This window comes from Lycorma delicatula, chromosome 2 (assembly GCF_047948215.1).
Source record: "Lycorma delicatula isolate Av1 chromosome 2, ASM4794821v1, whole genome shotgun sequence".
NCBI classification, from domain to species: Eukaryota; Metazoa; Arthropoda; class Insecta; order Hemiptera; family Fulgoridae; genus Lycorma; species Lycorma delicatula.
Window position 1 is genome coordinate 233,094,389 of NC_134456.1, and position 25,820 is coordinate 233,120,208.

Below are 25,820 nucleotides of genomic sequence, written 5' to 3' on the forward strand. Positions count from 1 at the left end.
CTACACTTCATTTACACTCATACATGTCATCCTCATTCGTCTTCTGAAGTATTATCTGAACGGTAGTTACCAGAGGCTAAACAGGAAAAAGGAAAGACGGGAACGTAAAAGTAAAATCTTCTTACACGAAAAATATTCTTCAGGAAACTAGCGGATAAATCTAAATTTCCACAAAAATAGAAAAGGAAACACAGTGGATGGATAGAAAAAAGTAGAAAAAACGAAATAATGAAAGAATTTTGGAAATGAAGAAAGGTAGGATTATGCATGCCTGATTTTTAGGAGGATCGATCGGTAAAAAAGAAAAAATAAAGAAAATAAGTAAACATTTTCTAAAGTAAAATTATATGTTACCTTATCAGCAAGAATTGATGCTTCTTGATAAAATATCGATAGAAATCCTTTTAATATAGTAAAATGAAATGCTGGTATAACGAGTTTACGATTTGATTTCCACGAATTATGATTTTTTGATGTAAATAAACCGTCACCCATAAGAGATCGAAGCACGTCATATTGTTGACTTTTTGAAAATTATTTTACGTTACCTAATATTGCTTCGATATCACTTGGTTTTGATAAAATTACAGCTAGCTAATTTTTGACATAACCATACTCGAAATGGTCCTCTGTTGTACCTAAAAAAAAACAAAAAAAAAAAACAGATATTATAAAAGATGAAAAAATAAGTTGAAATAATTAAATTACGTGATAAAGTAATTCATTAATTTGTTGTTTTATACTATTTCTCAAATACTTTATTTCATTTTTTTGGTAAAACGAATCTTTGAGTTTCTTTAAGAGTTCCTATTATTTAAAAAAAAAACCTAACAAATTTCTGTAATTACTACTAACATATACCGGAGACATGGACTATTAGGAAAGGAGAGGAGAGAAGATTGGAGGAACGGAACGGAACGCAAAGATGGCGGGTTTCATTTCTCCCTTAGAAAACGCAGAGCCTGGACAATGTCCCTTGCTGCTGTATCTATCTATTATTCGGGCATGTTTATGGGTTTATTTTAATGTCGGGTATGATTTTAATGGTTTCTTTAAGTTTTATGGACGGATTTTTTATAGCGTTCCGTGTCCGTTCATGTCCAGCGTTATCATACCCGATTCTGGGTCAGTCCGCAGGAGGCTAGGCTTTTTAAAAGCCCGTGCTCCCGACGTGATTCCCCTTCAGTCCGTCCACTGAAGTCCTTTCGGTGCTAACGCTTTATTGGCTAGCAGGAACACGCCACCAGGGGGGCATTGGCTATTTGGAGGGAGCAATGCGCCCCCTTCTCCGGAGGAAGTCGCAATTGCTGATTTAATTGTAAGTTATGTAGGAAAAGGTTAAGTAGAAGCTCTTCATCCACTTCTTTGATGGCTGCCCTTCAGGACGCATCTCTGCTGGGCTTTTTCCCGGACCCCCGTCCGGGACGTTGGGTCGCGTAGAGGTCTTCTATCTTCTTCTTCTCCTTCCGATGACCTCTTCGTTCTTCTTTGGCCTGCACTTTGCGAGAATCGGCAGTAAACGAAGTTACATGCCATTAACCTTGATATTCCCGTGGCCCCGGAGGGCTGAATGGGGAAAAGTGCAGCTTTCTTCGTTCTTCTGTTCAGTAAGTGGCCGCTGGGCTGATGGCTGCTGCGCTCGTTCCCTTTTCTTCTTTCTTGAAAGGAAAGGGAATAGGGACAGTTTTTGGTGGTGCCTATTCGCGATCGCGGTTTTGGGGCGGCGATCGCCTTTTGAGAAGAAGCAAATAGCAGGTTCTTTACACAAGATAATTATTAATCTCCAGACACACGTGTGTCCGGGAAGGGTTTGGGGGGACCGGGTGGCCGCAGTGAAGAAACCATTTATGTTTGTTGTGGTGGCTGTTGTGGGTTTCTGTAACAAAAGAAACAGAACACACACACGAAAAAAAAGGAATTTATATTTTGGGATGGCGAGATTAAAAGGAAAGGCGTTTCCCTCTCTATTTCGGTGATCCAACGACCAAGACCAAGTGGGCACGAATCGCTCCACACACACGTCTCTCACGTATTTGTAACAAAAGAAACAGAACACACACACGCGAGAAAAAAAACGCGCATTCCCGAAGCCAAACTCTATTAAGGACTGAATACAGTCCTTGAGAGATTATGCCTGGAGCAGGCGTGGCAAGACCATCAAAATATCTGGCAGGACATCCCTCACTGTCATTTGTGACAGGAAATCCATGCCGGTACTCTCCTTCGGGGTAGCCGGTTTGGGTTTGCCGCTGGAGGCGCCTTTTGGTGGGGCGCGGGGCCTCAGGAGCCGCGGTTTTCTTAACTGCCTGCTTGGCCTTCCCAGCCGGAGCAGTCTTGGCCTTCCCCGCCGGAGCCGGCTTGGCCGCAGCCTTCTTAGCATGCTTTCGTTTTACCACCTTTTTGGTGGTTTGGTCTGAAGATAACTTACATATTATAGTCGAGTTAAATTTCCAACAATAATTTTCACTGAAAGTTTGGTGTGGCAATTAACAAGCTCTTTCATACTAGAACAACGTGTAACGGCGAGAAATTATATATAATTTAAAAAAAATTAATTTCTTACACCGCTTGAAAATTTCTCATACGTGAAACGAATTAAAATTTACAACCATGATGGAGCACCATCACATTTAACGAATGAGATAAGACACATTAAAAGTTTACGGTAAGTAGAAGACCTGTAAATCGGCCACCTAGATTATCGTACATTACTCCCTCAGATTATTGTTAATAGCGATCAATGAAATGCAAAGTAAATCCAAAAAGTATAAGTGTGATATGAACTGGCTACTGCCCTCATCAATGACCGCGAAGATATCATTAGATTAGCGACAGAAAATGTAAGGAAATAAGTGGAAAAGCGCATCGATGTCAATGGTGGAATTTTCGAATATTTATTTTAAATGAAAAAAAACTATAAATCACGAGTATCTTTTTAAAAGTAAATAAAAAGTATTTTATTTTTAATTTAGTGTACTGAAAACAACTGTTTATTATTTTTATAAATCCATAACATTTTTTTAAGGTTTTTTTTATAATAACAGTTGATTTTTTTCTTCATAAATCTTATTTCATCAATTTTCTCAAAATTAAATTCTCTAAAAAGATTTAATAATAAAATTAACGCTTTTATTAGTTTACAACAAAGTTATTGTAATTAAAACTTAAAGGCGAGATACTGAAGGTGATTGTGTGTTTTCATTTGTTCAAATATACCGGCTTTCTTATTCTGAAAACACTGTTACTATTATACTGTTGGATAGTGATGAATGTTCAATGTAAGATGAAATACTGAAAGGTGAATTTGTGTAGTCATTGGTATAAATATTATTGACTTCTGTATTCTGATAACACTCTTACTGAGTTATTAATGGAAGGCGATGAATATTCAGTGTGAAGAAAGATACTGAAAGGGGAAAGTGTGTTGTCATTTTTCAAATATTACCGGCTTTCTAATTCTCAAAACACTGTTACTACTTTACTATTGGATAACGATGATTGTTCAATTTAAATCGAGATTCTGAAAGGTGAACATGTGTTGTCATATGGTCAAATATTATCGTCTTTCCTATTCTGATAACTCTTACTAAGTTACTATGAGTGGTGATGAATGTTAACTGTAATTAATGTTAACTGAAAGGTGATAGTGTGTAGTAATTGGTTGAAATATTATCAAATTCCGTATTCTGATAACACTCTTACTAATTCACTATTGGATGGCGATGAATGTTAAATATAAAGCGAGATACTGAAAGGTGAATGTGTGTTGTCACTGGTTTAAATATTAACGGCTTTCTTATTCTGATAACAATGTTAGTAAGTTATTATTGGATGGCGATTATTGTTAAATGTAATACGAGATACTGAAAGATGAATAAGATCTGTCATATGTTTAAATATTACCAGCTTTCCTATTCTGATAACACTGTTACTAAGGTAATGTTTGGTGGCGTTGAATGTTAAATGTAAAGCGAGATACTAAAGGGTGAATGTGTATTGTGATTTGTTTAAATAATTTCGGCTTTCCTATTCTGATAAAATTTTTACTGAAATAATCTTACAGGTCGTTAATTGTTGCAGGTTGTCATATTGAATGGTGAATTTTTTTTGTCGTTTGTTAAATATATCGGTTTTCTATTCTGATAACACATTTTGTAAAGTAATTTTAAAGACCGTTGAATGTTAAATGTAGGGCAAGATATTTAATGGGAAATGTTTGTTGTCATTGTTTTAAATTTTATCACCTTTCCTATCTGATGATACTGTTAATGAAGAAATGTTAGAGGGCTTTGGATGTTAACTGTAAGGTGGGATATACAACGATGAATGTGTGGTCATCGGTTTAAATATTAATCCGTCTTACACAACTCAGCTAAATGACCTGTCTTACCGTAGTTGAAGGTCAGTGCTGTCTTGGCTCACTACGCCTTCCAACGATGTGATAAGTGCTCAAACGCACATAACCCCCGGCCTCCTGGTGACAGTTATTCACAACCTGCAAGTTACCTAGGCGACTATAAATTGTGGAGTTATAGTCGACGCATTTGTATGTGACGATCGCATGACCAGTCCCTTGAAGGCCTGTCTTTTTGACAAATAAAATAGTTTATTAAGGAGATAGTTTATTAAGTTTTTTATCTTAACACAAAGGTCAAAAAGGTTTTTTGTTTCACGTAAAATTTATTAAAACCAATTATGTGCAGTTTTGATATACCACCTTTTGTCTTCTCTGACTTAAAAATTGAAATCCTCTCGCTGTAGACTAACATGTTTTCTGAATGAACTTGTTTTAGTGTCTGCGGAGATTAAAACAAACGGTAGTCGGTCAAGTACCAAGTCAGGTCTCGTATATAGTGGTGCATCAAAACTTACAGTTAAGCTTTCTCAATTTTTGATGGGTCACTAATGATGTGTTGGGTTCAGTGTTGATAAAAGCTGTTACCTTTCCTATCGAACAATTCTGCTCACTATTTTTAGCTTAAAATTTCCATTTTTTGACAGCAAAGATTTAATCAGTTGTTTGACTTGATGACAGCAGCTCGTAGTCCTTTTTGATCCATCATCCATAAAACATTACTTTTCCACAGTTTGTGCAGCTTCCCCTTGCTTAAACTACAATCTCTTCCGTAAGGCCCATTTTTTTATAAAACTGCCCAAAAAGGAGTGTAATGAATTTAGGGTGTTCGTGTGTATGTTTATTCCACCATAGCGGCTGAATGGCTGAACTGATTTAGATGTATGACCCGGCATTGTAATCCTTACATTACCGGAAGTGTCATAAGCTATATAAATATGTGTATATTGTTTACTTGTAACTACAAGACCATAAAGAATCATACATATGATTCTAAATTGATAATAGCATTTTAAGTATCGATTTATTTGAATCAAAAATAGTAGTTTTATGATCTGCTGTGATATTAAATGACTGAATTATGGTAGTAAATTTTATTAATTTACTTCTGTTTAAATAAGTTTAAAAAAAATTACAAAATTGTCACTCGGACGCTTATTTATTATCCTTTATTAGTAATTTATCTTATATTAAAGGGCAATGTTTATCAGCGACGTTTTTTTTTGGCAGTCAAGTTTTTTTTATTTTTAATATTTTTTCTCTTGTTCATCACCTGTAATGAGCTATTTCAAAAACGGTTTGATTTCATTTTGTTTTAATAACAATTTGTATTAACCAATTACGTGCCATTTTGATATACCATCTTTTGTCATCTCTGACGTAAAAATTGAAATCCTCTCGCTGTAGACTAAAGTGCTTTCTGAATGAACATGTTTTAGTGTCTGCAGAGATTAAAACAAACGGTAGTCAGACAGTACTAAGTCAGGTCTCGTATATAGTGGTGCATCAGAGATGGAAATTTGATATATTTAAATTTTCATTGTTAAATCATGTGACTCAAACATTGAGTTTTTACATACATCAATGAACGGTTAAGTAAAAAAAAAATTTATTTTACAAACTTATTTTTTTAAATCAAAATAATAAACATTCTTAATTTTAATAAAAATATTTTTTTTTAGAAGGTATAATGATAATAAAATTGTGTTTAATTTTATAAACAATTTATTAAAAGAAATTTTTTTTTTTATACAATTATATTTTAATATAATAAATTATTTACAAAAACAAAAAAAAATTATGTATATATATTTATTTAATAAAAATGTATTTTTAATTATTTTTCAATGAAAAATTACTAATATATATATATATATATATATATATATATATATATACAGTAATCTGTTAATTAATTTAACAAATGTAAATTCATAGTTGTAAATTTTTAAAAATTAAGTTTGTGAAAAAGTTTTTATTTTAACTTCTACGACATATAAAGAAATAAATATCAATTTTTACATAACATAGTTCATTAATTACAGAAGCAAAGTTTAATTTTTAATAACTTATAAATAAACATAGAAATCTACATACTATCATAATAGCTGTATATATCTGTATTGCTTATGAAAAATTATCAGAGTGAGAAAAAAGGCAGAGTAGCAGCAGCAACAACATATTTCATATGCTTTATTGTAAACATTTAACATAAATCTCAGGTACAATATCTTTAAATTGGCTTCAAGTTATAAACAAATTTAAAAACAAAAATAAAGAACTGTATTTAAAAAAAAGGTGTAATAACAAACAAAAATGTGTATGTTAAAAGTACAATCCACATTATATAATCGTTAACATGTAAGAAATAATAATAATAAAAAATTTGTCCTAGGTAAACATATCCCAGTGTGTGAAGTGTGTGCTTAAGAAAAATTAAAGTTATTTTTAATACTCTGAAATCTTAGCTCAAATAAAAATAAACATACAGGCTCACCGAATAAAAATACATGAAACGATAAAGCCTAGCTCCAAAGTAGTTTTGAATAACCTAACTACACCAAAATATAACTCACAATAAGCTATTTAATTCTATAATAAAATACAGTTCATATATTCAATTTTTACAGCTTTTTGGATTTATTTATTACTTTATTTATCTAAAAAAAAAATTCACGAACTTAGATCATCATGATAGATAAGAGAACAAGAATTGTTTTATTTGATTTTTTATTTACTACTTAATGAACATCTTAATTTTACTTCAAATTAATATACTAAAAAAATAAAAATTATTTTATATCAATTCAGGTGAGGAATAGTTAAAATTGTTCAAGAAAGATTAGAAGAATTACTTAAATTTAATCTTAAAATATTTATGACATACTGCACGTGTTCTATGCATTTATAAATAATTAATAATACATTGCGGTTGATACCTTCTATGTTTATATCAATATTTAGAAAATACCAAATAAAAGAGAAACGGCTTCTAGTTATTTACATAACTATATTATCTCTATTTACATGTCACATCCTTTAACAAAATTAAACTGAATTGAACCTATTACAAAATAGAATACCATAAGAAACATAAACTTTTAACACAAAAAAAGTAATAGAAAAATATCTTACACACAATAGCATTTATGTATGACATTTAATAAAACAATGGTTATCTCGTTATTTATATAATTACAACATAATTATATATTTAATTACGCAGGTCAAATTTTTGCCATTACTGTAGTCTACATATTTATTTATATGACAATTATACTTTTAAAATGAAATCAGTCTATGACTGAAATTTGTATTATTTTTTTTTTAACTTCCATATGATCCTTTTTGAAATTAAAAAATTCCAATTTATGAGTTTTAATTAAACGAGTAACATTTCAAAGCAGTCGTTTCAAAGTTATTTTTCAAACTTACCGTTTCGGAGCTGTAGCTTGTGAAAGTGTGAAAATGTTACTATTAAGATTCTTGACCTGTGAATTGGGCACGTGTTCAAAACCGGTCTAGTCGTTGAACAATGCCGATCTCCCCGGCTACAGTAACAATAGTACTGCTGCGTTGTCATTGTACCCACTCTATAACTCTGGAATGCTAAGTCGTACAAGAAAATTGTTTGAATAAAAGTTGTCTGTTTTTTGAGATTGACTTTTCCAAATGCAATACAGACGAAAAACAATTTTTTCCGGTGAAAAAAACACGTTTTTTTACTACTTCAGCGCCACCTAGTATTTCAATTTCAAATTATACAGCATTACTTCACAGACATTAATTGTAGAGGAGAATGTCCTGTACAGTTTTTGTTTGAAAAACATTTCTCTAAAATGCATAGATTCAGAGAAAAACGCACTTCAAAAACCTTTTGAGTTTTTCAATAATCTATTGGAGGGGGATGTTAAAAATCCGGGGGTAAGCTTCCCTCATCACTCCTAACGCATGGACAAAAGATCAATCGATAGGTAAGGATTTTCAAATACAGCCTACTTTGATGACAAATTGCCTGTACTATTTTTTTTAAGTTAAAGTAATTTAAAATTTTCTTAAAGATTTGTGCATGTTCATGGAAAATCATAAACATATGAAAATGTAGCACAATATTTTTTTTTATATTAATTATACAGAAATGTAATGAATTATTAAATTCAACTGTTACCACTGTTGAAAACATGGCTGTCAAATAATGTTACTAAAGATGAAATATGAATCACTTAAGCAGTATCATAATTAGTCACTGAAACAAACTGATAAAATGTAAAAAAATAGTTTTTTTTTAAATTATAGGGTCGTCGAAAAAGGTTGCAGCAATTTAAAATAATCATATCTCAAAAATTACTACATAATTTTTTTAAAAATTCACCGACAAAAGGTTTTTTATGTATCAAAATGTTTCAATATGAGCTGCGTAGGTCACTCTGCAAACATCCAGCTGATAATCGACTTCTGCCCAGGTCTGCTGGATCATTGCAGGCACAACTACAGCAATAGCGGTGAAGTGATCCGTTGTCTTAAATGTTCTCAGTGACTCGATGAGATTATTGAGTACATCAGAGATTCCCCAAAAATAATAAACATAAGGTGCGGTTTGAGATTCGATCATGTGATCGGCCTATTCTTTTTTCATGAATCTATCACAGGGATGTTTATTTAGACGTGTTAAAACTGTATGTTTTCCCACAAGTTGACCAAATTGAACATTGGTGTAATGTTTCAACAAGATGGTGCATCCCCACACTTTATCCTAGGGGATCAACAGGTTCTTAATTGAAAGATTTCATAATAATTTCCTAAAGCACAGAGCAGTTTCTGTGCTTTGGCCTCCAAAAAGCCCAAATTTGACATCCCCTAAACATTTTGTACAAGGATATGTTTAAAACCTTGTCTACAGTAAAAAAATCAGGGATGTACAACATTTATGACAATACATCACCACCGCTATTTTGCCACAGTTAAGCCTGCGATGATCCACCAGTCCTGGGCACAAGTTGATTATCATCTGGATGTTTGCACAGCAACTGACGCAGCTCATACTGGAATATTCTAAGGTATGTAGAAAACTTTGAGTCTGTGAATTTTTAAAAAAATATTTGTTTGATTATCTTTAGAAGTTTCTGAGATATGATTTTTTTTTAAATTGAAGCAACTTTTTTCGATGACCTGTATTTCTTATGCGATAGATTTTATAATGCACAGAATAATTAGGAAAAATTACACAACCGATCTGCGTACATAACCACAGTTATTCATGCTAACCATAAATGACAGTGACTTACAAATAGTGTTGTGATTTTACACTGCTAATATTGCAGCGTATCTATGAAACATAATTACACATATAATTTAAGAAAAAATTAAGAATTTATTAAGCGATAATGATCATCAAGTAAAGAGAATGAAAAATGTGATGGTGTGACAAATTAAATGCATTAGCAGCAAATAAATATGAAGCAAAGTATTTTTAAACTTATGTATATGAATATGAAAAATATCTCAATATCAGTAGTAGCAATTTAGGGAGGTGAGTAAAATTATAAAACAGTACAATGAACTGAATTTCTTATTACTTCACAAATTTATACTTTTGTAATAACATATAATAATTTATTTGTTTTACATAACAAAATAAAACTACAAATATATATATGTGTACTATTGAGAATAATGGGCTTAAAATTACTAGGTTTTAATGATCTGCCAGTAAAGAGAATGAATAATTTAAAATTTAATCAAATATTTATATTTTCAAACAAAAATCAGTAAAATTTTGTAAAATATTACTTAAATTTTTAATGATGAAAATAATTATAATTTCATTACTATTAATATTAAAAAAAACCTTTTTTCATACCAAGCTAACACAAAAATTAAAATATATCTACAAATTTGTTTCTTTTACTTCATTATTACAATTAACTATATATATAATTTATCAATTCAAAAATGTAATTGACCCTTCTATTTTAATTCTAGGATAAATGAGTTTTTACATACCAAAAGAATGTGCAAAAACTTTTACAAAATGAAATTATTTCAAATTTAAATTTACAATTTGTTAAAAGTTGTCTATTTCTGTTTAAAATATGTTAATTTAATTTGTTCATTTATTTTGTCGATAAAATAGAACTTAAAAAAAACATTATTTTATATCAGTTGTCATTAGCTTGTTCTAATAACAGGAAGAAAGATTCTGTTAAAAAATTATCATTTCCACTAATCGTACTGTGTATAATAGGATATTTTAAAAATAATTTTATTTTTATTATTTCATTTTTTTTTTTAATTTATAATCTACAACCATGTAAATAACATATCATTCATGCTTGGAATGATTTTCTAATAAAAAAATCATTGATATACAACATTTGTATTGGAAATCTTTTATTTCAAATCAGGTGAGATGTTCACAAACTCTGATAGTTATTATAATAATATCATATGATTTACACACAATATTATTATTGACATCAATAAAATGTTAATTTGAAAGTAATGCAATATTTGGGGAAGAAATGCGAGAAAATACAAAAAATAATAATTAGCGATTAATTATTTAATTTGTAACAAATTCAGGAAATTTATTTTGTTTTTCATCAATAGCGGCTTTATTTTTAATCGCATGTAAAAATAAAGAGCACCAATAGATAGCTGAGAATTTTCTAAGAGCAAACCTAAAATTGCTAGCAAATTTTACAATAAGTACTAAAATCTTGCCACAGCTACCACACATAACTCAAGGGCATGCAATAAATAAACTTTGGTAACTCAGTTCCTATTAGATAATTTAAAAAATGAAAATGTACAGATTCATAAGACTCAAGGCTATAGATTAGTCAATCTTTTAAAGTATTTTTAATTCTGATTGCCTTTTAATCCAGATAATGTGAAAATTTGCAAGTTGCTGATAAAATTCTTATAACAATAAACAAATTGCAAAAAATTAAAAAAATTCAATATAGCATTTTGTCTTGAGCTTACTACCTATTAGTTCCATTCGGTATAACTCTTTTATTTGTTTATTTATCGTCATTTGAAAATTGTATTTTTTAAGAAAAAGTGTGTTTTGGTACCTTGGCTAATGCTCAAAACAGATCATTATTAATTCAGTTTATTCATTTAAAAAGTATTTTAATTGTTAATTGTAAGGCAAAACACATGTACTTTATGGCAGAGATGGTTTTTCAAAAAATTTCAATAGGAAGTAAAAAATATCAAATTTTTCATTTATTGAAAATCGATGAAATTATTAATTTATCCATTTAGTCTATGATGTAAGATTTATCGGTGCCTTTTATTTTTACATGCGATTAAAAATAAAGCAAAAAATTAAAACTTTTTTCCTTAATTTGTTAATAAACAAATTAAATAATTATACGCTCATGTTTGCTAGGACACACCTTTATTCTACATACTTCTTCCAAACCCATTCCAACAATTTATTTTCTGTAGTGAATTTTTTCAAGGTTGAAGCCTTTTTGAGTCTCTGTTGACTCACTATATGCTCCATGAGAATATTTGGTGCTCTATGTGCTTCTTATTCAAACATTTTCAAAAATAAAGTTACACCTCCTTTTCATGTGAATTTACATGACTGGATTTCTTTCTGTTTTCAAAAATGAAAACTACACTGAAAGGAAACTGTTTCCAAATAATGTGAGATAAAAAAAATTTACTACTGAATATATAGATATACTTCTACAGTAAAAAAAAAAAACCTATTACAGTGTGAGAACACTAGTTCAAAGGTGATAAATCTAACTAAACTGTACAAACATAAATAAAAAATTTTGTTTTGCTGTAGGCAAACTTCTTATCAATAAACAATATTATAATAGTTTAACGTTACCTGAACTCGTGTCTTTTTTTGTCTCTGGTACCACATTACAAATTAGAAATACGTATAAAGAAAATTATTTTATAAATACTTAATCATTTTACAATAATAACAGAAATCTTATTTAAAATCACAGAGATAAAATATTTATTAATATCTAATTTTATAATATAATTAACATATCGATTACGATTAACTCCTTAAGCAGGTCATTCCCAGTTCTTATACTGCAAGAATGTAATCGAGTAAAAGCTACATAAAAAAACTAACCAAACATACTACTTCTATACAATTTTAATATTAGTTTATATACCTGCCGGTTAAAAAAGTACAGGATTTAAACTTAACCAGTTTTTTATTCAAGTTACATAAACTGACTTTATTTAACAAAAATTAATTTTTTTGTACAGTATATTCTTTTAAGAAAACATTTTTCTTATTAAACCTATACCTAAATTACATACGCTATCCTTCTAGATATTTAAAAAGGATTAATCAAAGTACCTTTTTGATTTTATGGAAAAAGAAGTATGCCAAATGATTTTTTATAGTGCGAGATAATATATACAAATCTGGATCATGGACAGTCAAAGAAATAATTGTATTTTGAAATGTGATTAAGGGAAAGAGTAGCAGAAAAGAATATTATATGTAGGAATTGTCTTTAATGAAGAAAAATGGAAAAAAAGGATTGCAATATTGTAGGTAACAGAAAGCAAACAAAGAAAAATGATGATAAAAAGACTGAGAAAAATGGGTGTTCACAAAACTTATTTTTATACATCTCTTACAACATCGCAGAAAAAAATACACAACTATTACTTAAAAGTATAATTTATTCTAATTTCAAATAATGTAAAAATGTCACTACCAAAAAATATTTGAAACCATTTCTAAAATACTTTGCATTAAATTTTTTCATTCAAATTAAAAAAAATATTTTATTTAATAATTTAACCCTCTGACCAACACACTTGTACATTTATGATTTTTCAAAAATGGCACCTGACACGAAATTCACGAATATTCAACTATTGTTTTACCTGATATATTTGTAAGTTACTGTATCGATAAATGTAATGATTTATTAAAAGATTTCATTAATAAAGGTTTTTAACCCAAATGTTAAAAACTAAGTAAGGCTATTTAGAGCCACTACACGCTTTAGTCTAGTCTTTCAATCTAGTTCTCACTTACCGTACTATTCCAAAATCTTTCTGATGATGATAATGGAAAAATATTACAAAAAATTAATCATAATTTTGATGAAGCAGTATGTGAACAATGAAAATATTGAGGATATGGAACAAAACAAATCAAATGTAATGATGGATTTGTATGTAAAAAAAAAAAGTAACCAAATTTTATTCAGGATGTTTTCCATTAGATATATTTTGAAATCTACAGAGGGGTCCAAAACGATGTACTCACTGTTTGCTAGTCCATATCTCATGACAAATCTGACTTAAAGTGACAATTTTTGGCACTAAGAGAGACTTATGGTATGTGTTAGAAATGACCACCAGCAGCTTCTATACAACAACGCCCATGGTGCCAAACTGCACACCAAACTACAGCTGTTAGTGTATCTGGCATAATGGCAGCACATGACTGTGACTTTTTCACGTAGGTCATTGATTGTTGCAGATTTTTGTCAATACATGTCAGTTTTGACGGTCCCCCAGAGGTAGAAATCCGGAAGTGTCAAATCAGGAGACCAAGATGGGTATTCAACAGCTCTCAACCCATCCACCCACGTCCAGGTAGTTTTATTGAGGTACAACCTGACATCTCGATGGTAGTGAGGCGGGCCTCTGTCATGTTGCATGTAAAAACGTTCATCACCATACAGATTTTGGATGGCAGGCAAAATCCTTGTCTGAAGCATATCAAGATACGCCCACCAGTTACAGTACCCTTGAAGAAGAAGGGATCAATCAAACCATGCACTTAAAGACTACACCATACAGCAACCCCTGATAGATTCACTGCCCTGTCCACATGAGCGTGAGGATTTTCAGGAGCCCTGAAAATCCTGACGCTCCTGAATCATGTGGGCTGTGGGCTCCTGATTTTCAGGAGCCCACAGGGGTACCGTTAATTTTTAATTGCGCCTCATCAGTCCACTCAAACTTCCCTGCAAATTCCTCATCCTCACCAACCATGTGCAGAAACCATTCACAGTACTCCATCCTTCGATCTGGGTCGTCACAGTCTTGGAATGTACGCTTTCCACTCTTCAGAATGTGTCTTACACTTGACCGCCGGCTCACCCCACATTTGCGTGCTCGCTGGTTCACTGATTTTTACAGTGATCGAGCAAAATGTTGCAACACCGCAGCACTGGATGCTGGACCTGTAGCTGTTCACGTTTGGTCAGATCTATCCTTGTTCCAAACTCTATCTGCCACTGGCACTGTACCTCATGAATGTTCTTGTACTTCTAGTAACACTTCAGTACAGCCTTGCATTCAACAAATGAAAGTGAACCTCAGCCATTGTTACTACTCGACTGTCTTCTGCTGCACTAGCTAATATGACTGACTCATTCCACTACTGGCATAAATTGCCAGCTCTGCCTACCACAACAAATTTAATATCTTACAACTACACATTACATTAGTGAGTCTTTTTGTTTAGATACTATTTAATTATAAACAGTGAATACATTTTTTTGGACTCCCTCTGTATAATTGTTTCTGGTTTTCTAAACAAATTTGAAATGATTTTTTTTTAAACAAAAATGAAATTCTAAAAAACTTTGATATTACATTTTCTAACTAATATTTTTACAATTACAGTTTACATTATGAAATTATTTTAAAACAAACAAAGAAATCAGAAAATCTCTTTGAATTCATTTAACATAATTTATTCATGTATATTGTACAATAAGGATATTGTTATGTGGTATTTGCTGTAAAAAATCTTTAAAAATTAGTTTTTGTCCTGTTGGAGATAATTGTAAAAAAATAAAACGGAATTACCTAGCTTGGTTAGAAGTCAGTGTTAAAATACTAGTATTTTTATTAATAAAATTTATAGACATAATCACAGAGTTAGATATAGATTTAAAAAAGGAGAAAATATGCACAAAAAAAGAAATTAAGGTAAAAACTAATTGGTTTTTTTTGAACTAGGAATAAAATTAATAAAAAAAAAAAAAAATTAAGAACAATGACTATATTTGTATAAATACTGAATTTTCAACATTATCTTTCTACTACCAGAATCTCATTTTTAGATTATTTAACAGATAGACTACCAATGACACATTTGAATAAAGGTGGGCCATGTGAACCAAACACGAGTCACAGTTCAAGATTTACTTCCAACCCTTATGCTACATTACTGCATCGCATAACAATCCATTACAAAATATATTTCAAAATTATAATATCACAGTATATAGTAGTTTATTTACCCTGCTTTCTCCCCCGAGTGAATCATGTTAATTCTTAAATATTAATAGATATATAAGATAGAAGACTAAGGAGTAAAACAATTTTTGTTCTTTAAAAGAAAAAGTAAATTTAATGAGCTGTCATTAAAATTTTGATGATAAACAGAAACCATATTTTATTTTAAAAATTTTATTTCAATTACATTATGATTTTACAAGAAAATAGTTTCTTATTAGAAATCATTCAATTTACTGTAAAATCTAAAAAACAACTTTCTTTCCATGTTCGATAAAAATTTGAACAACAAGACTTATCAAAAGCAGTCAAAGGCTCATTTCGGCAGAATCAACAGCATTTACTGACACATTGTCATCAGGCTCATCTACATACATCAGGCAGAATATTGAACCTGTATTTAAAGTTTTAGAAGATTATGCTCATCGAGGGCTGTATTTTATTACTAGTTACTGCAATTTTAAAACGTTACAACAAAATTATTTAAATGTTCTTCAAAGATGAACCGAACAATTATCCAATTATAATTAAAATATTCAAATGCGATAGCCCGAATGGAAACGTTCACAGATATTATATGGCAGTAATTTTTTTTTATATAATAATATTACAATTTTATAAACTAATACATTTAAATCATAAATAACACTTATTTTTTTACATTCTATAACAGAGAATTTCATAAATACTGTTCTTATCATCTATTATCCACAACTTAAAATTTCCCACATCGTAGATTTCTACATATGCATACACACGTATTAAAAAAAAATAATAAATATAACTTGGGTTGGATTGTATTTATTTAATCCAGAATTTTCACACACTACTACAATTAATATTAAGAACTTAATTAAACAAAATATTATGTTAAGTGGATTTTATCCACTATTTTTTTTTTAACCATCTTGCAAATTCTATACTAAATTTAATCTTATGCATCTAATTTTAAACATAATTTTATAATACAACTTAGATTGTAAAAAAAATCAATAATTTTACATTATGCAGATGTAAATTTAAAAATTTTAGAAATCAATCCGATTTTTTTCAACTGAACAGAATTACATAATCAACAGTAATCGAATTTGACCTGGCACCATCAAATTCAAATAAACAAGTTTATAATGCAGGCCTACCTATTATTAATTCAAACTGGCTCAGCCTGAACAACATTTTTTTATTATTATTTTTTTTTTAAGTACATAATTTGTTTTTCCATGTGTTGTTTTTTTTTTACCTATTTACTACAATTTTTTTCTTCTAGTAGTTGTCATTCTATAAATAGTCAATAATTAATAATTAATTAAGAGAAATTGTACATCTATTATTTCATTATTTTTTTCTAATATATATATATACTTTACATGCATATGTATACACACCTTACTAAACAAAACACTTTGTCAATATATTATTAATTGGTCTCCTGTGCCGAAAACAACAATCTTCATTTTCATATCGATATATTTCTGATTACGTTATAAACTGGATTATGGTGTTTATAACGACGATGATGACAAAGAAGATGTTAATAATGATAGCAGCGATAAACAACGGCAATGAAGATGAATACAGCGGTTGGTACGATGATGCTGCTGGAACCACGTAGACACAGGTATTACTTACATCTGTAAAAAAAAACATTGATAAAAGAAAAATGTAAACAATAACAATCATTGTTCAATGCAACAAACGGTTATTCCAAAATTAAACTATTAAACTTCTATAATTACACCACTTAAATTTCAATGTAACAAAATGGTCATTGCAGAAGAAAGACTGTTTTTTTTTTCTCATAAAACCATAAATTAATAAACAAGGGTTCAATGATTAAAGAAATGAATGACTGTAGAAAGATAATTATTTATTCAATAACAATGGAACTAATAATACTTTTCAACATAATCCCCAGCGACACTTAAGTATTTGTCGCATATTTTTTGTCAGTTTTGTTATTCCAGTAGTAAAAAATTCTTCACCTCATTGTCTAAGACATTTCTGTACTGCAATCTTGACCGGCGTATTGTCATAAACTCGGTGTCATATAAAAACTCTTTGAAAGGACCAACCAAACAAAAGTTTATCGGTGCAAGTTTAGAATGTAAGGCCGATGTGGTAACACATCCCACCCTGACTTTTGAATAGTTTTGAGCTGTATGGGAACAAGCATTTCATGCAAAATAATAAGGCATTTTGAAAGAAAACCAGGATGTTTACTTCTATTTCGCTTTATATTTTAGATTATCACAAAAGTACTTGCTGCTGACTGTACATTGTTCTTCCAAATAATTGCAATAATTTTGGACTTTAGCAGCTTTTACTGTGAGCAGAGGACAGTGGCCTCCTTGTTCCCCAAATTTGTCTAGCTGCAATTTTTTCCTTTAGGTTATTTAAAGGATTGAAGTTTATAAATCAAACTTCTCCACTATCGATAACTGAGTGTGAAAATTCACAATAAGAGACTGAAGTCATTGAAAACATTTTGTGTCAGGTGACTCTCAGCATGACTTTACCATTGATGCATCAGCTCAACAAATAAAAAAAGATAAAAAGATTGAAGTGATTAAAGTCTATATTAATTGTTCATATAAAATAAATGAAATAATGTTAATGTAAATATATAAACATAAAAAAATCATAAAAAGACAATTCATAATTCCGAAGGCGGTAATGAAAATTAATTTTGAGCATACATTTATGTATATTTTGTTCAGAATGCAGTTCAATTGTGCTTCTTTTTTGTAATTAGTATTATTCGAAAATTTATCGACAGAGGAACGTTGTTTCTGTAAAAGAAAATTATTTAATTGTATTATAAATAAATTGGTGGGAAGATTTGTTTAAAATGATTCAGTAATTCAGAATCACAATAAGTCCCTTACTTGTAAGTTGACGTATTGTGTTTAGTTATACGAAAAGAGAACTGTTGTCTGGTTCAGTTAACAATTTTTTTTTTCAGCAAAGATTGCATATTCATAAATAGAAACACAAGAATCGAATAAGATATTAATTTTCTAAATATAGGTCTACACGATTCATACTTATAAACACCAGAGAATGATCTGACAGCCCTACAAAGAATGAACCCTAACAGACTATTTGCACACTTTAAAAACCTAAAAAATAATAACAACTGACTAGAGAAACTGAGAGAGACAGAAGAAATGAAAATAATTCAGGAAGACTACAAAGAACATTTACGTGAGAAAGAATTGCAAAATATCTGTTTCCAGGAAAACAAAAACCACGGAAGAAAAAGAAACTGAGCAAGTGAAATAACATGTATATAAAAAAAATTTGATCTAACAAGCGAGATTAGAACTACAATTTAACCAAACATAAATCATGTAAATTTTCTGATATTAATATAGTTATTTAACCCCCTTACTGGTTTTTGACAATATAATTTGTCAATAACTACCTTGATAAAAATTGCCCTTGATAAAATAATTTATCATCCGCTTTTTTGCTGAAAAGTGCTACTGACGAAATAATTTGTCAATATGAATTGACTTTATTTATTCTGTTTGTTGATATGTTGCTGCAATGTGCAAGATTAAAAAATTTTTAATCTTTTTAATTATTATGACTATGTGTTTTTATATATTTACAACTATAAGTTTTAAAATTTAATGTGTGATTTATAAAAAGAATATGTTTTATTAACTGATGATGAGGGAAACCCTCGAAAGCGCTTTTATATAATAGTGAGGCATTATTGAATTCTGTACTCTTGGTGGTAAACTTTTTATACTTTTGTCTTTGACATAATCAGTACAGAGGGGAAATACAGACAAATCCAAATCCAATAACAAAAAAAAAAACTGATTCTTCTAAGATATACATATACAGAAACAATATATATATACATATTGTTTGTCTGTTGTTAATGCATCAAGCGAGAACCAACTGACCAATTACTTTCAAATTTGCAGGATACATTCATCTTATCCCAGAGAAGCTTTTAAACCATCACCCAAGGCCCTGGCTGCCTTGTAAGTTAAAATATAACTTAACTTTGCCCCCAAGGTGGGTGAAATTATTTATTAAATATACTCATTAAGGAAAGGAAAAATAGACTAATCCTTTTACTTCATTATTATATTTCTGCACCTTGCAAAAAAATAAGAATTTTTTCATCGTCAAAGGTGTGTGTCCTTTATTTACCATAGTTCCCATTATTCTACCTTTTGTAATTTAGGTCCTTTTTCAGACTTCTGTAAAGCCTGAATACTATAACTATTATTTTTCAGTATTATTCTCATAACCATGAGAATAACATACAGTGCGGGGGAGTCTAGGATATGGAGTCATCTGGTGAGATGGAAATGGCCACCGAAGCAAAATCTGCAGGTGTCTAGGACACCAGTCCCCCTGGAAAATTGGGAATGGCAATCGAAGCGATGTCTGCAGCCATGGGGTAGACCTTGAGGTGCCCCTGAGTTGGCTCTGGGATTCTCGCATGGGTTGACCTGAGCCTCGAATGGTCCAGGTTCTGGTTAGACGGTTAGTCTCTTATAAGAGACCTAACATGTGTTATCCCTTTGGGCAACCAAGTTACAGGGTTACAAAAATTAGAAAAAGTTTTAAATAATTATATTTAAATATACACTTTAAAACATTATAATATTGTACAAATATAAAACCCTCTGCCTACTATCATATTTTTGAAATTGCACTATCAATAACTGAAGGCAAACGTTCACAACAAAAAACTGAAATTATTGACAACATTTTGCATCAGGTGACTAAGTATGATTTCTTTAGCATTGCCGCATCAGCTCCACAGAGTGCTAACTTAAAATATAATTTGTAATAATATGGTAAATATGTTAACTTTTCCTAATGTAAATACAGAATTAAATTTTATTTTATTTTCACTTCAATAATAAAATTAAATGTCACAACTCTGTTGAATCTGAATCAAGTTAGGTTTTAATTACTAACTTGATAAATATTCAAATATGACAAGTGATTGCAAATACCATCTGTTTACCCAGCGCTTATTAAAATCAGAACTCTATCAAAAAGTTAAAATACATGCATTTCAGATATCACTGAAGTTTAAAAACAACACTTTTGCCCTCAAATGTTAACCATTTATCATTCACACACAACTTAATAAGTCGATATTAATTAAATAGAAAGAGAATTAAAAATAATTTTTTTTTATAACAGAACACATGCATGCGCGCATACACACACAGAAATGAAATTAACAAGAGACTAACTCATGTTTGTTATAATATCCAATAATTATAAATACTTACATGACCCGGATAAAATTCCATCTTTTCTTCTGTCTTCACAGTGTGTAAATCATTTATTTCAAATTCAGTGGTTTTCATGTTAAGATTAATCTGCGGTGAAACTTCATCATTAAATGAGATCTCAGACTCCTTTAAATAAGATAAAAGAAAAAACCTTATAAAAAAATGTGAAAAACTAATTATTATTCGATAAATAATCTTTTTTTATTCTGACTGGAACTTAATAATACCATTATATAATTATATTATGTCATCGCAAAATAAATTAGTAATAATAAAACAAATTATAAGATAAAAAAGATGTGATTAAAGAACAGTACTGTTGTATGGTTCAGTTTAGGTGGATATTGTTATTTGTTAAGAATAAGTGACAATTGTTTTTAGTAAAGATTGCATATCCAAAAATATAAACACAAGGATAGATTCCTGCCGATCTCCATGGCAGATTAGTTAACTTTTATCAGTAGGTCTGGGCTTGAATACTGGTCAAGCATATCATTTTACAAAAACTATTTTTACAAGTATGCTACAAAATTCATTATCATCCATGAGTAAATGTAAGCAGCCATAAGCTTGTGGTTACTGTAGAAATAAAGATTAATAAATAGTATATGATTATACCATGCCGTATTAATATTTTAAAATTTTGTGTAAATCTTTGTTTAACAGATTATTAGATCTTAATTTATGTACCCCAAAATTTTCCTTTCCTGTATGCTCTATCTATTTTACCAACGTTCATTTCTCTTTCCACTTCTGAACACTTTTCTTTAATCCACTCTTCTTTCACCAGTTTGCACTTCCTGTTTATAGCATTTCTTAATTGCCGATAGTTCCTTTTACTTTCTTCATCACTATCATTCTTATATTTTCTATGTTCATCCATCAGCTGCAATATATCGTCTGAAACCCAAGGTTTTCTACCAGTTCTCTTTATTCCGCCTAAGTTTGCTTCTGCTGATTTAAGAATTTCCTTTTTAACATTCTCCCATTCTTCTTCTACATTTTCTACCCTATCTTTTTTACTCAGACCTCTTGCGATGTCCTCCTCAAAAGTCTTCTTTACCTACTCTTCCTCAAGCTTCTCTAAATTCCACCGATTCAACTGACACCTTTTCTTCAGGTTTTTAAACCCCAATCTACATTTCATTATCACCAAATTATGGTCGCTATCAATGTCTGCTCCAGGGTAAGTTTTGCAGTCAACGAGTTGATTTCTAAATCTTTGTTTAACCATGATGTAATCTATCTGATACCTTGCAGTATCGCCTGACTTTTTCCAATTGTATATTCTTCTATTATGATTTTTAAATTGGGTGTTGGCAATTACTAAATTATATTTCGTGCAAAACTCTATAAGTCTGTCCCCTCTTTCATTCCTTTTGCCCAGCCCGTATTCACCTACTATATTTCCTTCCTTGCCTTTTCCAATGCTTGCATTCCAATCTCCAACTATTATTAAATTTTCATCTCCTTTTACGTGTTTAATTGCTTCATCAATCTCTTCGTATACACACTCTACCTCTTCATCATCATGGGCGCTTGTAGGCATATAGACGTTAACAATCGTTGTCGGTTTAGGTTTTGATTTTATCCTTATTACAATGATTCTATCGCTATGCGTTTTGAAATATTCTTTCTAATAGATTATACAAAGAAATAATAAAATTAACGCAAACTCAACTTACGGAGCAATCAAAACTATGAAAACAAATACATAGTAACAGCTCTTCAGAATGATAGGAAACAAGACATAAAATAAAGAAACAATGTGCTATTAGCACTTCAGCATTAAATTAGAGTAAAAATGGAACTATACACGTGCATGTAACAGTAAACCATCAACAAACAGAATAAAACAATTAATAATGATAAATTATTTTGTCAGTCACACTTTTAAGCCAAAATGTGGATGAATAATTATTTTGTGAAAGCCAATTTTTATCAAGGTAGTTGACGAATAGTCATTTTGTCAAAAATTGTTAAGGGGTAAATAACTAACTATTACTATCAGTATTTGGTTCATAGGTTTACACGATTTGTGTTTGGTTAAATTGTAGTTTTGATGTTGCTGTTAATCAAATTGCTTTTATGTACAATTTATTTCCCTTTTTCAGTTTCTTTTTCTTCCATATCTCTTTCGTTATTTTCCAGTATTTTACTTTTTTCTTCTGTCCGGGTAAATATTTCTTCAGTGGTTTTTTTTCTCCTGGAAACCTGAAGTATTTTGCGATTCTTTCTCATAGTAAATGTTCTTTGACGACTTGATGTGTTATTTTCATTCCTAATATGTCTTTTTCCGTCAGATTTTTAAAGTGTATAAATAGGGGGTTCATTCTTTGTAGATTACCATAAAAGGTGATTCTTAATTTTCTGATTAAATGTGATAGTTTCTCCATGTTCATGTAAAGTTCATTATTGTGTTCTTTTCTGTCTTTGATGGACTGAAAGACTTTTTTTTTAGTATTCTTCGTTTTTTTTTGTCGATTAGAAGTTTGTCAAATGTCAGACATTCGGTTGGAAGTAGAGCTTCCGATGAAATGACTGTAAAGTACTGCTATAGTTTAGCATTGAGTGATATTAATTTTTTACCGCAAGTGTTCTTTGTTAATCGATAGGCTAGCCATTTTACTGATTTTGGCCATAATGGCTTCTTTTTGAGAGATGTTGACTTCAATAATCTCCCCAGGGTATTTGAATTTTCAGTTTCATTAATTTCCTGTATGTTATTGTTAGTTTTTTAAACTGCTGATTATTTATCATAAGAAATTTTGTAGAGTTTATTTTATAATGTAGTAATAATAAAAGGGAAATTTAGAAAAGTATGGTTTATATTAGTTGTTCTGAAAAATGTTCATAATTTATATACAGTTAACGTAGTTAACAAATTTACACAAAATTTAAAAATATTAATATGGCATGGTATAATCATATACTATTTATTAATCTTTATTTCTGCTTAATGCAGTCTTGCATCTATGCGTCTTGAAATACTCCACTCTCCTCCCTATCTTCTTGTTCATCACAAAACCTACTCCTGCCTGCCCATTATTTGATGCTAAAAGATAATAATAATAACTATTTAAATGATTAATTAGTTTCCTTATTTTAGAAAAATAAAAGAAATACAAATAAAAAAAAGATACTGTACGAGTTGTAATGTGGTTAAGCGTTTTTTCCACCATTTTCCAAGTATTTCTGATACTCTGGTCCCATAGCAGAGATCATATAATACGTGTACATTATTACATGTACAATGTTATTTATTAGATTTGAAAATGTACAGTGTCCTGAAATTCAAAATATAGAAATAAAATAAAAACTTTATTAGTTCAAATAGATAAATTCTTTAAAAAACTAATTATAAATTGAATTATCATTTTAATTTATTATTAAAATTTTTAGTACAAGTGTGAATTACATTTTTTTTTAAATTTTAAGTATTTTGTTGTACACTAAGTGTTAAATTATATTAAAAATTAATAACATTTGTATATCTCAATTAAATCAAAATATTTTTAGAGAACTTTTATCCATCGCTTCAGTAGAATGATGAATTCTGAGTTTCACTGATGTTGAATAGCAGCGAGATGAGTATCTTGTTGGCAACAATTATTATCTGTGTAAATAGTTGAAGACTATAGTATTTGATTTGTATTGCATTTTTTTATTTAATATATATTAATTTAATGTGTTAAGATGTTTTTATATAATATTAGGTAAATTTAGTTAGTTTTAGTTAAGGCTATGTTAGATTGATTTATAAGTAATATTTATAAACTTGAAAGAAACTTGCCATCATTTATCTGAGTAAGTCACAATTCAAGACTTACTCGCTATTTGCTGACACATATATAGTGTAAAATAATGAAATTTGGGTGGAGATACTGTGGAACTTATGAGGAACATAACTCGAGTGAAAGGTGTTTCCAACAAATAATTTCAGTTGTAATGAATAACTTACGTACTAAATAAGATATATTCCAGATTTCATCAAAATTTGTTTAGAAACAATAGTTGGTCATCTGGTTACAGTATTATAATGATAATTCAATTTTCAGTTTATGAAAAAGGTCAAGCAGTTAGAAAATAATTTTAATCGACTGTGTTCTATTACCGTAAAACTACCGGCTATAAATTTAACGCATATCCATGTTTCAATCGGCGTTAATGAGTGATGATAGAGATGTAACAATGAGATCTGGTTGTCCTTTTTTCTTAGGACAAAGAATATCTGAAACGTTTAATCATTTGACAGTAAAAGTTAACTGTAATTTCAACAAAAAATTATATTACACACCTATCAAAATTATTTTTATAAGTATAATTAAATTGTTGGTAAATGAAAAATATCTATCTATAAATTAATAAAATTTAAATTATTACAGAATTTAAAGTTACAAGAAGCAATTTGTAATACAGTATAGTTATATATTTCTTGTAACTTATTTGAGATCTTTTACATCAATATTTCAAAGAATAAACAGCCCAATAATAATGTGAAGACATTAAAAATGAAATTAAGTGAGGTTGCATCAATAATTTTGTGAAATTTATCTACGGTTTCATAAAGATATCCTGTTTATAAATAAAAATTGACTTTCACGATGAAGCGGTAGTATCTCTGCCTTTCATATTGAGATTCCAAATTCAAATCCTGGTCAGACTTGCAATTTTTTACTTTTTACAAAGATTATTTTTCATCAATCAGCAGTTGTAATAGGCTTCAGCCTGTTATTTTTATAAAAAAAAAAAAAAAAAAAACAAATGTTTTTTTTTACAATAGGGGGAATAAAATTGGTTCAAAATTCATTCTGACTTTGTACCATTTTAGAATTAGAGCACCAACCCAGCGGGTTGGTCTAGTAGTGAACTTGTCATCGCAAATCAGTTTATTTCAAAGCTGAGATATCTAAGGTTCAAATCCTAAT

General features: G+C 29.8%; 2 protein-coding genes across 4 annotated transcripts in view; both read right to left on the reverse strand.

Moving 5' to 3' along the window:
- Positions 1–456, reverse strand: part of LOC142319749 (cytochrome P450 4C1-like) — a 32,998-nt gene extending 32,542 nt beyond the window's left edge. Inside the window, exon 1 of the mRNA XM_075357373.1 lies at positions 355–456. The gene's annotated coding sequence lies outside the window, so the exon portion shown is untranslated. The remainder of the gene's footprint in view (positions 1–354) is intronic.
- A 52-nt stretch (positions 457–508) lies between these two features.
- The window catches only part of LOC142319750 (very long chain fatty acid elongase 1-like), a 103,009-nt gene continuing 77,697 nt past the window's right edge, over positions 509–25,820 (reverse strand). Inside the window, exons 4-7 of one of the 3 annotated variants that reach the window (XR_012755265.1) lie at positions 25,007–25,123; positions 20,890–21,018; positions 17,002–17,247; positions 509–638 (exon numbers count right to left, since the gene is read on the reverse strand). Coding sequence is in view for 2 of the 3 variants with exons in the window: in XM_075357374.1 (XP_075213489.1) it covers positions 17,242–17,247; positions 20,890–21,018; positions 25,007–25,123 (252 nt within the window). In the remaining variant the exon portion in view is untranslated. Of the gene's footprint in view, positions 639–13,146; positions 17,248–20,889; positions 21,019–25,006; positions 25,124–25,820 lie in introns of those variants that run through there. The other 2 variants (XM_075357374.1, XM_075357376.1) reach the window with 2 other exon arrangements.